The sequence below is a fragment of the Brassica napus genome, chromosome C8 (assembly GCF_020379485.1).
Source record: "Brassica napus cultivar Da-Ae chromosome C8, Da-Ae, whole genome shotgun sequence".
NCBI lineage: Eukaryota > Viridiplantae > Streptophyta > Magnoliopsida > Brassicales > Brassicaceae > Brassica > Brassica napus.
In genome coordinates, this window is record NC_063451.1 from 36,770,200 (window position 1) to 36,786,995 (window position 16,796).

Below are 16,796 nucleotides of genomic sequence, written 5' to 3' on the forward strand. Positions count from 1 at the left end.
CAAACACAAAAAATCAACTTAAACTTGAAAAGACAAGGAGGATGAGATTGTAACGACCCGGTTTTCTTTAACCGTTTTTGGTTTAATTATTAATATTAAACCAACACTTATCCACCTCCTCTTATAACCTAAACGTGTATGCATGTATTGATATATTTATCTCCTTCCACAAATCTCAGCCGCCATTGATATCATCGTGTGAGACTAAGCAACATTTTGCACCAGCTTCCTCTTCTCTCTCATGTTGTCTTTACTTTTATCCTTTACTCGTGTTCCTCTGGATCTCTTGCAAAGAAGATACGCCATCGTTCATCACAAACCACCACTCGTTAGTTTGATCCGTTGCGTGCCATCACCACCGCCCACATGAGTCACCACCGGAGTGGTCAAAGCCTTGAGTCATCTCTGTACAACGGAGATCCATGCCTTGATCGCCGCCGTCTTCATCACCACCATCGCCAACCACCACCAAAATCATAGACGTCATCACCAGAGCCGTCGTCACGCCACTGACGTAGCCTCATTGTCATAGATCCATCGATGTACCATGTTTCCAGTTCACGTCGGATCCGTTCCATGGAGAACGTGAGCAAGCCAGGACCTAGAAGGAGAAAGTGAGACGCGAGTCGTTGCGTCTCGGAACCAACGACCACCGATCTGCGCGGCCATGAACCGTTAGCCATCGGAGAGCTGAACCGTGTACACTGGAGATCGTGGGCCTTTGAACCGTGGCTATGTCTGAGAAGGTTAAGTGTATCATTAGATACAAGAAACATATCTAACGTGCACTTTTATCATGGCATTCGTAGGAAGCAAACATGGACCTTATGGGTGACTTGTTCGCCAAGTCATTCTCTCTAAAGCGTAGATCGAGTTTGTTGTACAAGCCATATCAGTTCCTGAGAATTCCCCGATCAATTCCCGATATTGGCTAAGGTGAGGGTCTTTTCTCGAATTCCTCTTACACGACTTAGGACCTTGAATAAATATAATTTATTTCTAATGTGTTTCCGTCTACGTGAAATCGAGTCTGTTATTGCTTGTTTAGTTTTTAGGTTCTTTGCTTAAACCGGAACTAGGGTGTTATAGGATTCAACAATGATTGTTTCATTTAAAATTGGTAAATAAAAATAGTTCTTTTATTAGGAGTTATGTGATTGTTTGAGACGGATACAGAGACGGACTTCTGTATGCCGGATTGTGTGGAGGTTACGGTCAGCTATAGTCGACCGGTTGACGCGTAACCCAGGAGGTCGATAAATCGTCTACGGGTGTGTGTTACCGAGCACTTGTTCGGTGTGTGTATGAACCGAGCACCTTTTCGGTAGTGTTTTGGCCTGTTAGTGGGCAGCGAGTGTGCACCTCGCTAGGACTGTTGTGTGATCTTTGGGTACTTTAGGTACCGTGTTTGCAACGTGTTAGGATTAAATTATATTTATTCGGAGTGCTCTGTCCGGGTCCATGGACTTCGGGTTTAGTATCCCATACCTCACTGAGTGACTTCCCCGTTACTCACCCCTCATTTGCCCCTTGCAGGTGAGACAGATGAGTATATGATATTTGGACGGATTTGGTGCTACTGAGCTTTTTATTCGGATTTTATTGGGCTTTGGGTGAGTGTAATTGGGTATATGGGCTTTTATTATACGAGATATTGTTGGTGGCCCGATGTTCTCCGGATTGGAGGTGACGGATGTCACAATTTGGTATCAGAGCGGGGTTCCGTCCCGGCCTCGACCCGGGATGGCGATTAGGGGATTCGGTTTCTACGTTTTAAAAAAAAAAGTATAAGATAATTTATATACATATATATAATAAAAAAAAATGTTTGTGAAGTTCTTTTAGCACCATTCTGTCCAGTAACTACTAACTCAGTTGTCTTTTTTCTATGACGATGTGTAAAATCATCGTCATTCATCCTTCGACTAACATGGTTCTAACCAGATGTTCAGCAGCAGATGTGTGATGTCTCAGTTCATCAATTTTCTCAGGAGTTATCAGTTTCTTTGGTTATGATTCCGAGATTATCCAGGAGTGGATATGTGGCATTTCTGCTTCCACCCTACTTCAAGCAAATTGTTCCAAGAGTTTTTGTTACTGGAGATTACGTGATATGAGGTGTGAGCCATTGGTTGGCATGTGTTGTTTTTGTGTATGAGTATGTTGACTATTTTGGAGGTATATTTGGTTTGTGAACTCGTGGAGATCGCTTTTGAATTGGGGTGCAGCAGCTTGCGTTGTGTTGATATTGGAGTTACGCTTGGCTTTGTTTGCCAGTTTTTGGCAGTGTTGATCATTTCAGAGTTGTTTCAGTTCAGACAGCTGACATATGACATTGGGAGTTATTTATATTCGAGTTGTACCAGTTATGCGTGGATGAATCGAGTTATTCAGAGATTCGTCAAAGATTGAGCTGAGATTATGCGATGTCATCTTTGGGAGGTATTGGCTGTCACGATATTTAGTAGTGCTGGATTGCCTGAGGGCAAGAGTTGATATTCCTAGAGCAGACGAGAGTTTTATTGCCTCCATGCTTTATGATGAGGAGTTACTGGATACATGAGCATATGGATTTTTGGCGACCATTTCGATGGTTAAAGATGATGCACAACACGAGATGAAGGACCTTCCAGTTATTGCAGAGTATGAGAATGTATTTGAGGCATGTGGAAGGGTTGTTACCAGCAAGAGGAGACATTCTTATGATCGAGTTAGACTCATGTACAGAACCGGTTTCACGAAGCGCGAGCGGAGATGGCCGAGCTGAAAGGGCATATGGAAAATTTAGCGGCTAAGGATTTTATCAGACCGAGTATTTCACCATAGAGACCACCAGTGTTGTTACGACGATGAGAGATGGGAGCTTAAGACTTTGTATTGACTACAGAGGTTTGAACAAGTGGCCATTAAGGATAAGTATCGCTTCCGCGTATTGATGATTTGTTGTATTAGCTGCATGGAGGTTCATGGTTCTCGAAGTTTGTCTTAGCATCAGGATACCATCAGATGACTACAGCTGAGGAGTACATACGGAATGGATATTATGAATTGTAGTGATACCATTTGGCTCGACGAGTGCATCGTTAGCATTCTTGAAGCTTATGAATGATTCGTGAGCACTTGGATAAGTGCGCGATTGTATTCATCGACAACATCCTGATTTCTTCTTGGAGCAGAGAGGAGCATGTTGAGCAGTTACGGATTTTTGTTAGGTAAGCTTGGAGAGCATTAGTTGGTTGCTTACTGAGTAGGTGTAGTTTCTGGAAGAGAGAGAAAAAATTTATGGGTCACGTGTTCAGAAGCAGGAGTTGATGTATATTCAAAAAAAAAAGATTATTACAAGTTCAGAGTGGTCGACACCTAAGAAGTACATAGATATGAAGTGTTAATAACATTGGCCTAGAGTGGAAAAAAAAAAAAAAAAAAAAAAAAGATGTAGCTACATTGTGTCTATGTCAGACTTGTCAGATGGTTAAAACATAACATCAAATATTTATGGGATTATTACACAATTTACTTCTTACAGATTGGAAATGGGATATGTTGATTGTGGGTTTCCTCATTGGACTATGGAAGTCAATTTTCATGAAGATTAATGTATGAGTGAACGTGGACCGTCTCGCTAAGTTAAACTCGAGAGGGCATCCTCAGGACTTGTGCTTAGCTCGCGGGAGAAAGAAAATTGAGGAAAGCTTCTACCACAGGAATAGTTCATGTACAGTAACAATTATCATTGGGGGCACTCAGATATCACTTCAGGAGGCTTTTTCTGGAAGATCATTCGCACAAATGTTAGACCAAAGTGGAGAAGCACTATTATGTATAGCAACCAATGGTTTAAAGGACACTGAAGCAAATAGAAATGCTCAATAACCACCTAAAGGAAGTTGATGGCAAAAGAAAAAAATGCAGTTAATACTGAAGTTGGAAGTTCACTTGGATAATTTGGTGTACCTGAAAATGAAGACATTTCAGAGAGGATCTAAGACTCGGGAGCTAAAGAAGCTTAAACCTAAATATATGAGACTGTACCTTATTGTGGAGCGGATTAGAGATGTGGCTTATAGATTGCAGTTACCAGCAGAGTTGTCAAACTTTCACGACGTGTTCCATGTGTCAGTATTGAGAAAAGTTGTGCGAGAGCAAGAGCTTATTTTGCAGCGCCACCAAGTGATCTTAAAAAAAAAAAAAAAAAAATTGTATGCACTCATCGAATCTGTGGAGATTACAAATTGACAAGTGAAAGCAATTCAGAAAATGATGACCATATTGATTGAAGTTCCATAAGAGAGAGATATGATCCAGGAGAAAACCTGAGAGATCGAGTCTAAGATGGAGATTAAATATCAAAACTTTATTTTGGAGAATAAAACTAGCAGACGAGTATAAATTTGAATTCGAGGACGAATTCCTCGTTAGTGGGGAAGAATTGTAACGACCCGGTTTTCTTTAACCGTTTTTGGTTTAATTATTAATATTAAACCAACACTTATCCACCTCCTCTTATAACCTAAACGTGTATGCATGTATTGATATATTTATCTCCTTCCACAAATCTCAGCCGCCATTGATATCATCGTGTGAGACTAAGCAACATTTTGCACCAGCTTCCTCTTCTCTCTCATGTTGTCTTTACTTTTATCCTTTACTCGTGTTCCTCTGGATCTCTTGCAAAGAAGATACGCCATCGTTCATCACAAACCACCACTCGTTAGTTTGATCCGTTGCGTGCCATCACCACCGCCCACATGAGTCACCACCGGAGTGGTCAAAGCCTTGAGTCATCTCTGTACAACGGAGATCCATGCCTTGATCGCCGCCGTCTTCATCACCACCATCGCCAACCACCACCAAAATCATAGACGTCATCACCAGAGCCGTCGTCACGCCACTGACGTAGCCTCATTGTCATAGATCCATCGATGTACCATGTTTCCAGTTCACGTCGGATCCGTTCCATGGAGAACGTGAGCAAGCCAGGACCTAGAAGGAGAAAGTGAGACGCGAGTCGTTGCGTCTCGGAACCAACGACCACCGATCTGCGCGGCCATGAACCGTTAGCCATCGGAGAGCTGAACCGTGTACACTGGAGATCGTGGGCCTTTGAAGCGTGGCTATGTCTGAGAAGGTTAAGTGTATCATTAGTTGTTTCTTGTGATACAAGAAACATATCTAACGTGCACTTTTATCATGGCATTCGTAGGAAGCAAACATGGACCTTATGGGTGACTTGTTCGCCAAGTCATTCTATCTAAAGCGTAGATCGAGTTTGTTGTACAAGCCATATCAGTTCCTGAGAATTCCCCGATCAATTCCCGATATTGGCTAAGGTGAGGGTCTTTTCTCGAATTCCTCTTACACGGCTTAGGACCTTGAATAAATATAATTTATTTCTAATGTGTTTCCGTCTACGTGAAATCGAGTCTGTTATTGCTTGTTTAGTTTTTAGGTTCTTTGCTTAAACCGAAATTAGGGTGTTAGAGGATTCAACAATGATTGTTTCATTTAAAATTGGTAAATAAAAATAGTTCTTTTATTAGGAGTTATGTGATTGTTTGAGACGGATACAGAGACGGACTTCTGTATGCCGGATTGTGTGAAGGTTACGGTCAGCTATAGTCGACCGGTTGACGCGTAACCCAGGAGGTCGATAAATCGTCTACGGGCGTGTGTTACCGAGCACTTGTTCGGTGTGTGTATGAACCGAGCACCTTTTCGGTAGTGTTTTGGCCTGTTAGTGGGCAGCGAGTGTGCACCTCGCTAGGACTGTTGTGTAATCTTTGGGTACTTTAGGTACCGTGTTTGCAACGTGTTAGGATTAAATTATATTTATTCGGAGTGCTATGTCCGGGTCCATGGACTTCGGGTTTAGTATCTCATACCTCACTGAGTGACTTCCCCGTTACTCACCCCTCATTTGCCCCTTGCAGGTGAGACAGATGAGTATATGATATTTGGACGGATTTGGTGCTACTGAGCTTTTTATTCGGATTTTATTGGGCTTTGGGTGAGTGTAATTGGGTATATGGGCTTTTATTATACGAGATATTGTTGGTGGCCCGATGTTTTCCGGATTGGAGGTGACGGGTGTCACAGAGATCCTCTCACAGCACCGGTGTGGAAAGCCGGACTGAAAAGGACCTCAGATCTGAAAAAAACGAAAAAAGTATTTTAACGGCCGAGAGAAATATCGCCTAATAGTTACGTTGATCATAATTCAAACAAAACAAATTATTGTTTCCAGATAAAATCTTAACGAATTTAACATTGCATGTGCATTCCACGTTTGAGGGGAACCGATCCTTGACTTATACTTAGATGTATGTGTTACTTCACCAAATGCATACTATAAATATTTCCAATCACGTCGAGCATTTCGAGTATTGTATATTAATTTGGAGTTAGTCTTTGACCAATATAATTGTGTTACAACTTAATATATGAAATTTAATAATTATATCTAAAATCTCGATCGCTTAACAATATATAAATTATGAAATTTAATTACTTAAAATATACGTATCATTATGGCATATCACGAAAGAAAAAAACAAGAAAAAAAAAGTTTGAAGAAACATGATGAGATCCTTGTTGGAAAAGGATTTTGTTTTCTCCAATATATATTAGGAATTGGTTTAATGATGCCGACCCTCGGTATTCTTATAAATACGTACACTTATAACCCTCGAAGAAAGCATCCCAATTACAAAATAACAAATTGCTCAAAATCAAAAGCACGTACGAAGAAGAGAAAAGATGTCGCTGTCGTTTTCACAAACGAAGTTACTGGTAATCCTTGTGGCCTTTGCATGCGTCTTCTCAACAGGCTCAGAGGCATGGAGCTGGAGTTGGAGCTCCGGTTCAGGCTCAGGCTCGGGTTGGGAATCCCACGGCTCAGACGGATCAGCCTCAGGTTCGGGTACAAACCCTGATGGTTCGCACTGGAGTTGGAGGTGGGACACACGGTCAGGCTGGAGATGGAGGTCAGACTCAAACCATACGAAGCCAGGCTCATCGAACCATAACGTTACGAAGCCTGAAGGCTCATCAAATCATAACGTTACGAAGCCAGGCTCATCGAACCATAACGTTACGAAGCCTGAAGGCTCATCAAATCATAACGTTACTAAGCCAGGCTCATCGAACCATAACGTTACGAAGCCAGGCTCATCGAACCACAACCATAACGTTACAGTGCCAGGCTCATCGCACCATAACCATAATGAAACGAAGCCAGGCTCATCAAAACATAACGATTCGAGGTCAGGCTCAGACGATAACGATTCAAGCAACCCGGTCTTTGCAACACCAAGTGAGGTCGTAGTGGGAGGATCACGTGGATGGAACTACGGGGTGGATCTTGAAGAATGGGCTTCCAAGACTACTTTCCATGTCGGCGATGTTCTTGGTAAGTATATATTGTCTATTTTCTTGTGTCTTTAGATGATTTTATAAATAGTTTTTTTGGCTAAAATTCTTGTTGATTATTTGCAGTTTTCGAGTACAACAATATGACAAACCAAAGACATGACGTGTACTTGCAAACAAATCTGTGGAGTTACAGGACCTGCAACTTCGAAAGTAGAAATAAGATTGCTTCATCGGAGGAGAACGGATCTAAAGAGAGCTTCAAATTTACGCTAGCAATGTCACAGCCTTACTCTTTTGCATGCGGAGAGAATAACGGCTATTATTGCCGTACCTATAACATGAAGTTCAGTGTTCTCCCAGGCGCCTGAGTCCTCTCGTCTATCCGACTCAACTCTTTTGCCTCTTTTGCTTTTTTTTCTTAATGCAATATTATTAGTGTTGCTATTTTTTATTAGTTAAGGTTTTCTTATTACATAAAGATTTTGAAGAGTTAATAACTAGATGACTTCCCATTAAATATTACTTGCGGTAAGTAAGTTTTGTACATAATTAAAATTTATAAAAATTTCGATTAATCACATTTGTTGATAAAAACACTCAACAATATAAGATTAATTTCAAGACATTTTGAAATATATGTGATGTTCAACTTTATACTTTAGCTTTATTTATTTTAAATGACTAACCTTAACCAAATGATGTAGTTTTATTTTTTAAGTTAAAGCCTAGCTACATCTTCTACAACTTTTTTTGTTCATGTTTTTTTTTTCTTTTTCAAAACAACAGTTAAAGTGATTTAAAAGTTGTAATATTTTTTACAGCAAAACAACATAGAAATACAAGAGAAAAAAACAAAGACTAAATCTTACATCTAAACTTCTAAATATATAGTCCAACCTTTTTTGGTTCCTCACATTTCAAAAGAAAAATTGACAGAAAACAGTAAGTAGCCTAACTATTACCGAGTTCGTCGGGACATTGTATCACTGTAAGCCCAAGTGTCTAGCAATAATTTGATTTCTATCCAGCGACCTAGTTTTATACGTCACGTTTTTCGAAATATGGTTTTGAACCCAATATAAAATTAAAAATATGGTTTTTAAATGATACATAAAAGGCTGATGACTGGACAAAGATGTGGAAAAGTTCGAAAATCTACTCTTTTGTTACCCAACAGTGACACTGACATAACATTTGGTGTGTTGTACTATGTGCAACCTAAGAAAAAAAGGAAGCTTAATTAGTTAGCGGGATGCATCAGCCAGATAACTTAACCGAAAAATCAAACTTGTTGTATTGTTAACAACCACAATAGCAGTAAGCAAAGTTTTTCTGAAGGTGAAACCCTTTGTTCACATCATCTGAGTGCACAATTGCAAAATTTCTAATACACCTTGTATCACTTAATGTGGAGCATGCGGAATTCAAAGGGATCTAAAAAAATGATACTCTAAATAATAGAATTACAATGGGAGGCAGTTGTGAAGTCTAAAATAGCTTTCTATTTTACTAGGGATTAACCCGGGCTACGCCCGGGATTTTTATTTTTTTCTAATTTAAGTTGTTAAATTATTTATATTTAGGTTATGATATATATTTATATAAATGTTAAGATACATGTCATAATTAAAATTTATTTTTAAACACGTTAAATTAACATATTTTTTACTATTTAAATATTTTTTGTAATTTTATTGGCTATCTAGTTATCATATTTAGCAAAACTATCTGTTGAGTGTTGAAATAAATGTTTTAGATATTTAATTAAACTGCAAAGTATTTTCGGATCGACCTTGGCCAGGTAAGTACAATTTTAGCAAAAATATATATAACTATTCTATTGAATATTGTTTTTTTGAATTGTAATTTTTTATTAAATTATTGTATTATAATGTGTATGTAAATATTTTTTGTGATGTTTGAATTTGTGCTGTTAGTATACTTAACCTAGATGATATTGATGTTTAACGATTTTTTTTCCTAGAAATAGAAAATAATGATATATCAAAACGTATCTAATACTTGTTAAATGATAGTATAATGTAAATTACATCCATTATTTGAAATAACCGTTTGTTGTTTTTATTTTTTTTAAATCAGAAATTATTTTTATTTATAAACATTATTCATATATAATATAATAGTTTAAGTTTGGAAGATTAATCTATATATATAAATTATGTATATTTTTAAAAAAATAATTTAAGATATTATATATTGAGTAACTGAATAAAAGCTGAATTTCTTATCTTGAAAATGAAATATTTATATTTTTGTCTTCATGTTATACTCACCAATCCATCATTGATATTTATAACTCAGTATGTTCTTAAAAAAACTTAGTTTTAAGTAATAAACGAATTTAATAAATTAAATTAATTACCTATAATGTTCTGTAAACTATATTTGAAAAATCTCTACAACATAAAAAATGGAAAAACTACATTAAACATATGTAAAATTACCATTTTTCACTTAAAAAAAGACGGTTTATCTCCACTTAAAAAAAAGACGGTTTATCTCCATAATGTAACATTACCATTTTATAAAAAAAAACATTATATATAATTTCGAAAATAATAAATATATGTAAACATACAACATAAAAAATGGAAATACTACATTAAACATATGGAGCGTCCACATCAGCGAAAAAAACTTCTCCCGAAAGATGACACGTGGCATAAAATATAGTTTCACATCAGCGAAAAAACTTCTCTCGAAAGATGACACGTGGCATAAAATATAGTTTTACATTTTAATATTACTAATTTTCAAAAATTATAAACAATATGTAAACATACAGCATAAAAAATAGAAAAACTACATTAAACATATGTAAAATTACAATTTTTCACTTAAAAAAAGACGGCTTATCTCCATAATGTAACATTACCGTTTTATAAAAAAAATTATATATAATTTCGAAAATAATAAATATATGTAAACATACAACATAAAAAAATGGAAATACTACATTAAACATATGGAGCGTCCACATCAGCGAAAAAAACTTCTCCCGAAAGATGACACGTGGCATAAAATATAGTTTTATATTTTAATATTACTAATTTTCGAAAATTATAAATAATATGTAAACATACAGCATAAAAAATAGAAAACAAAAATAGAAAACTACATTAAACATATGTAAAATTACCATTTTTCACTTAAAAAAAAAGACGGCTTATCTCCATAATGTAACATTACCGTTTTATAAAAAAAAAAACAAAAAACATTATATATAATTTTGAAAATAATAAATATATGTAAACATACAACATAAAAAATGGAAATACTACATTAAACATATGTAAGATTACAATTTTAAATTTTTATTTTTAAAAATAATATGTAAACATACAACATAAAAATGGAAAAACTACGTTAAACATATGTAAAATTACCATTTTTCACTAAAAAAAAGACGGCTTATCTCCATAATGTAACATTACTATTTTGTAAAAAAAAATATTATGTATAATTAAGAAAATAATAAATAATATGTAAACATACAACATAAAAAATAGAAATACTACATTAAACATATGTAAGATTACCATTTTACATTTTAAAATAACAATAATATGTAAACATACAACATAAAAAAAAGGGAAAAAAATACATTAAACATATGTAAGATTACTATTTTTAACTTAAAAAAATGGCTTATCTCCATAATGTAACATTACTATTTTATAAAAAAAGAAAAAAAAACATAAATATAACTATTTGACTATTTGTCCAAGTTCTTCTATTAAACATCGCCGTTTTACACTAAAAATGGAAAAAAAAACATTAAGATTTAAACATCTATCTTAAAATATAAAATATAGATATTATATAAAGTATAAGAAAGAGAAATACTCAATATATAGAAAAATAAATAATAAGTAAATATTATAAATATATAAATATATGAATTATATATACAATAATAAGTAAATGCACAATTTTTAAAATATGGAAAGAGTACGTTAAATATTAAACATCTATCTTAAAATGTAAAATATAGATATTAAGTAAATAGAAAGTATAAGAAAAAGAAATACACAACTTAAAAACAATGGAAAAAATATATTAATATTTAAACATCTATCTTAAAATGTAAAATATAGATATTACGCAAATAAAAAGTATAAAAAAAGGAAATACACAATTTTTAAAACAATTGAAAAGGTACATTAGTATTTAAACATCTATCTTAAAATGTAAATCTATCTTAAAATATAAAATTATTAGTATATAGAAAGTATAAGAAATAGAAATACACAATATAAAGAAAAATAAATAATAAGTAAATATATGATATAAGTAAATACGCAATTTAAAATGGAAAATTACATTAAGATTTAAAAATATATCTTAAAATTTAAAATATAGATATTACGTAAATAGAAAGTATAACAAATGGAAATATACAATTTAAAGAAAATGAAAAATGTACGTTAAGATTTAAACATCTATCTTAAAATGTAAAATAGAGATATTAAATAAATTAAAAGTACAAGAAATGGAAATACATATACAGGAAGATAAATAATAAGTAAATAATGTAAATATATAATATATAAAGTATATATATATAATAATAAGTAAATACACAATTTTTTTAATAAAATGGAAAAAGTTCATTAAGCATTAAACATCTATCTTAAAATGTAAAATATATAATATACGTAAATACTCAATTTAAAAAAATGGATGATATTTTAAAATAAAAAATATAGATATTACGTAAATAAAAAATATAAGAAATGGAAATAAACATTTTAAAAAATGGAAAAAGTACATTAAGATTTAAACATCTATCTTAAAATGTACATTTATCTTAAAATGGTAGTAAATTATATAAAAATGGAAATACCACATTAAACAAAAAAAATGTATAGTTTTATATCAAGAAAGTCCCTATAAAATTCATTATTCCATCAACATCTACCTCACACTATCAAGGAAAACTTCAAAGCACTGGAGCAAAATAATGGTTCCACCATCAACTCTTGTCGTCCCAAAAACCTTTAATGACCTTGAAGGAGATTTTTTATAACAAACAAACTTTTTGTTAGGTGGATTCATTGTTAGGAAACCCGCAACTTCCAAAAGCCAAAATTATTCATGGGAATTGAATTGTTTTTCATAAACTCAAAGGTATTCTTACAAATCTAAATTAATCTAATCCATAATTTTATTGTTAATATTCATACTAACTCTTTCACGATCAAACCATTACAGTTAATAATCATTCAAACGTTTATCCCGAAACACTTCTTTCCTCGCCGAATCAGGTATTGGTTCATGTTGGTTTAGTATTGTTTTTGGTTTATTAACTGGTTTAGGATGGTCCTATTGTAAATATAATTTAAGTTGGTTTAGCATATATTATGCTTAAAATAACTTAAATTAAATAATAGTAATATTATGCTTAAAATATAATTTTAGAGATTTTTCAAATATAGTTTACAGAACATTATAGGTAATGAATTTAATTTATTAAATTTGTTCGTTTATTACTTAAAACTAAGTTTTTTTAAAAACATGCTGAGTTATAAATATCAATGCTGGATTAGTGAGTATAACATGAAGACAAAAATATAAATATTTCATTTTCAAGATAAGAAATTCGGCTTTTATTCAGTTACTCAATATATAATATCTTAAATTATTTTTTTAAAAATATACATAATTTATATATATAGATTAATCTTCCAAACTTAAACTATTATATTATATATGAATAATTTTTATAAATAAAAATAATTTATGATTTAAAAAAAATAAAAACAACAAATGGTTATTTTCAAATAATGGATGTAATTTACATTATACTATCATTTAACAAGTATTAGATACGTTTTGATATATCATTATTTTCTATTTCGAAAAAAAAAAATCGTTAAACATCAATATCATCTAGGTTAAGTATACTAACATCACAAATTCAAACATCACAAAAAATATTTACATAAACATTATAATACAATAATTTAATCAAAAAATACAATTCAAAAAAACAATATTCGGAAGAATAGTTATATATATTTTTGCTAAAATTGTACTTACCTGGCCAAGGTCGATCCGAAAATACTCTGCAGTTTAATTAAATATCTAAAACATTTATTCCAACACTCAACAGATAGTTTTGCTAAATATGATAACTAAATAGCCAACAAAATTACAAAAAAATATTTAAATAGTAAAAAATATGCTAATTTAACGTGTTTAAAAATAAATTTTAATTATGACATGTATCTTAACATTTATATAAATATATATCATAACCTAAATATAAATAATTTAACAACTTAAATTAGAAAAAAATAAAAATCTCGGGCGTAGCCCGGGTTAATCCCTAGTCTATATTATAATAGATGAGTTTTTACTCACTCCTCAGCGCGCCACGTCAGCGTTTTGTGGATCTCACTTTTAAAAAGTGTGAAAAAATGTCAAGTCCATGGCTCGAACCCGGGTTATTGAGATATAAACAATAACATTTATACCACTAAGCTAAATGATACTTTGTACATTGATGGTCGAACCTAATATATATTTATGAAGGTCGGAAGCTCTTGCCTCTTCGGCTTCCTCTGAGGGTCGGGTCAACAAGTCGTTATGGGTTTCATTTTTAAATGAGATTCATCACGTTATATGAAAAAATCTCAAGTTTACAACAATTATAGTTTTTTCATATTGTAAATTGTTGTCGTTTAACATGAGTTTGGGTTCTTTTCATCACTGTCTCAAACAAGTATGAGTTACAGAGTTGCGCTATGTGTCTGTTCGTAATCTATTTTTTCACCGGTGAACTCTTCATGTCCACATCTTAAATTGCTTGATCATAAATGTTCCTGATTTGTCGCCCCTATATAAACCCTATATATATTATTCTCATCTTTGATGAACTCAATCTGCATCTCCACAAAACTCATTGATTCCTCTTAGATTTAACCAACTTCTAGAAAATGTTTCTCTCTGCCTCTCCAATTCCTCAAACCGGCGTCCCGGCGTCCATTAGTCAACCTTCGAATCTCTCCATCTTTGTCGTAGTAGTCAGAGCATAACCTCTGGCTTCATCGCTTCTGGGATTCCCTGAATTTCAAGAAAGACATGGAGTTTGTGGGAATCACGGTTCTCTTCTTTGATGAAAAGGTAAGTTAATCTTCGATCTATAACACTTATTTAACATAATTGTTTTAATTTATTTCCTGATTCTTTGTTGAATAATATTATTTGCAAATTCCGTGATTCATGGGTTTACTCCCGTCGGACGTGCTAATCACTACATGCCATCTTTGAAAGCTGGTTCCATTGTGAAAGTCGATCGTTTTGAGGTTTCTAGGTGCTCAAGCATGTACAAGATAACTGATCATTCATTCCTCATTCGTTTCATCTCACTAACCATTATTGATGAAGTCATCACGGGTGCTCCTGAGATCAATCTTCAGTGAAGATTAGATTGTTCGACAATCTCCAAGTGATTGTGAACACAAACCTAGAATTCTTAGATATATTATCATATTACATCTGGGTTTATATTATGTTTTGATATCATAACTGATATTTAAATTCATAGATGTGGTTGGGCAAATCCGTTCTGTCCAGGGCTCTTGTAAGGCCCAGACCCGGCTGCCTAAGCCGCGGTCGATACCTCACGTCGCTCGGTCCATACCCTGACCGAACCTCTCAAAATTTCGCGCTTTATTATAATGTCGCCCATAAGGCGAGGCTAACTTAGACCTTAGCTTAAGACTACCTTAGTCATTCCTAGCTTAGATCATTTCAACTCATACGCAGCGGATATTCTCTACTTAACCATTGGTCTACAACCAATATAATACTTGTATGGTCGAATCACCTCAGCTAATGGTTAGTATACTCAACTACCAGCTAGCTCCAAGGTCGATCCTGAACTCAAATCAAGTCATACAAATCTGAGGTTCCATTCCCCTAACCACTCTATCTAGATCTATGCAACATTGCTAGATCATACCTTTGCCACATTCACGGAGCTTGTTAGCTCATTGTCCCAGCTGACTTAGCTGTTTAGCTAGCTCATCCAGCTAGCTGAGCTGAACCACTTCACTTGTGAAAAATGGTAATTTTACGTATGTTTAATGTAGTTTTTCTATTTTTTTTTCCATTTTTTTATGTTGTATGTTTACATATTATTTATAATTTTCGAAAATTAGTAATATTAAAATGTAAAACTATATTTTATGCCACGTGTCATCTTTCGGGAGAAATTTTTTTCGCTGATGTGGACGCTCCATATGTTTAATGTAATATTTCCATTTTTTATGTTGTATGTTTACATATATTTATTATTTTTGAAATTATCTATAATGTTTTTTTTTTATAAAACGGTAATGTTACATTATGGAGATAAACCGTCTTTTTTTAAGTGAAAAATTGTAATTTTACATATGTTTAATGTAGTTTTTTCATTTTTTATGCTGTATGTTTACATATTATTTATAATTTTCAAAAATTAGTAATATCAAAATGTAAAACTATATTTTATGCCACGTGTCATCTTTCGAGAGAAGTTTTTTTCGCTGATGTGAAACTATATTTTATGCCACGTGTCATCTTTCGGGAGAAGTTTTTTTCGCTGATGTGGACGCTCCATATGTTTAATGTAGTATTTCCATTTTTTATGTTGTATGTTTACATATATTTATTATTTTCGAAATTATATATAATGTTTTTTTTTATAAAACGGTAATGTTACATTATGGAGATAAGCCGTCTTTTTTTTTAAGTGAAAAATGGTAATTTTATATATGTTTAATGTAGTTTTTCCATTTTTTATGTTGTATGTTTACATATTATTTATAATTTTCAAAAATTAGTAATATTAAAATGTAAAACTATATTTTATGCCATGTGTCATCTTTCGGGATAAGTTTTTTTCGCTGATGTGGACGCTCTATGGAGCTTCAAAAGGTCTCTTTTATTAGTATAGTTTTTCCATTTTTTATATTGTGTATTTACTTAATGTTTATCTTTTCTTATTTTTTATTTTTATATCAATAATAATATTACGATATATATTTGATGTAATATTTTTATTTCTTATATACTATATTTAGTTATTATTTATTTTTCTTATCTTTTATATTTACTTATTCTATTAATAAGATAATGTTTAATACGATAATGTTTAGTATAATATTTCGATTTCTTATATTTTGTATTTAGTTATTATTTTATAGATGTTTAATTTAGTTTTTCATTTCTCAATTGTATATTTACTTATTCTAATTTTTTTTTGTTTTTATATCAAATGATAATATTATGATAGATGTTTAATGTAATATTTCTATTTATTATATTGTATATTTACTTATTATTTATTTTTTCCTTATATTGTATATTTACTTATTATTGTTCAATGCAATGTTTCTATTTCTTATATTGTTTAT

At 32.7% G+C, this 16,796-nt stretch overlaps 1 protein-coding gene across 2 annotated transcripts; it reads left to right on the forward strand.

Moving 5' to 3' along the window:
* The first annotated feature begins 1,792 nt into the window (after positions 1–1,792).
* LOC106413057 (variant surface antigen E-like) lies at positions 1,793–7,925 on the forward strand. 2 transcript variants are annotated; one of them, XM_048764622.1, is made up of 3 exons: positions 1,793–5,330; positions 5,931–7,408; positions 7,495–7,925. In XM_048764622.1, the coding sequence occupies exons 2-3, from the start codon at positions 6,757–6,759 to the stop codon at positions 7,737–7,739; spliced, it is 897 nt and encodes a 298-aa protein (XP_048620579.1). In that variant the 5' UTR covers positions 1,793–5,330; positions 5,931–6,756; the 3' UTR covers positions 7,740–7,925. The 2 variants fall into 2 exon arrangements, with proteins under 2 accessions (XP_048620579.1, XP_013709352.2); XM_013853898.3 differs by lacking the exon at positions 1,793–5,330 and having other exon boundaries at positions 5,468–7,408.
* The last annotated feature ends 8,871 nt before the right edge of the window (positions 7,926–16,796 follow it).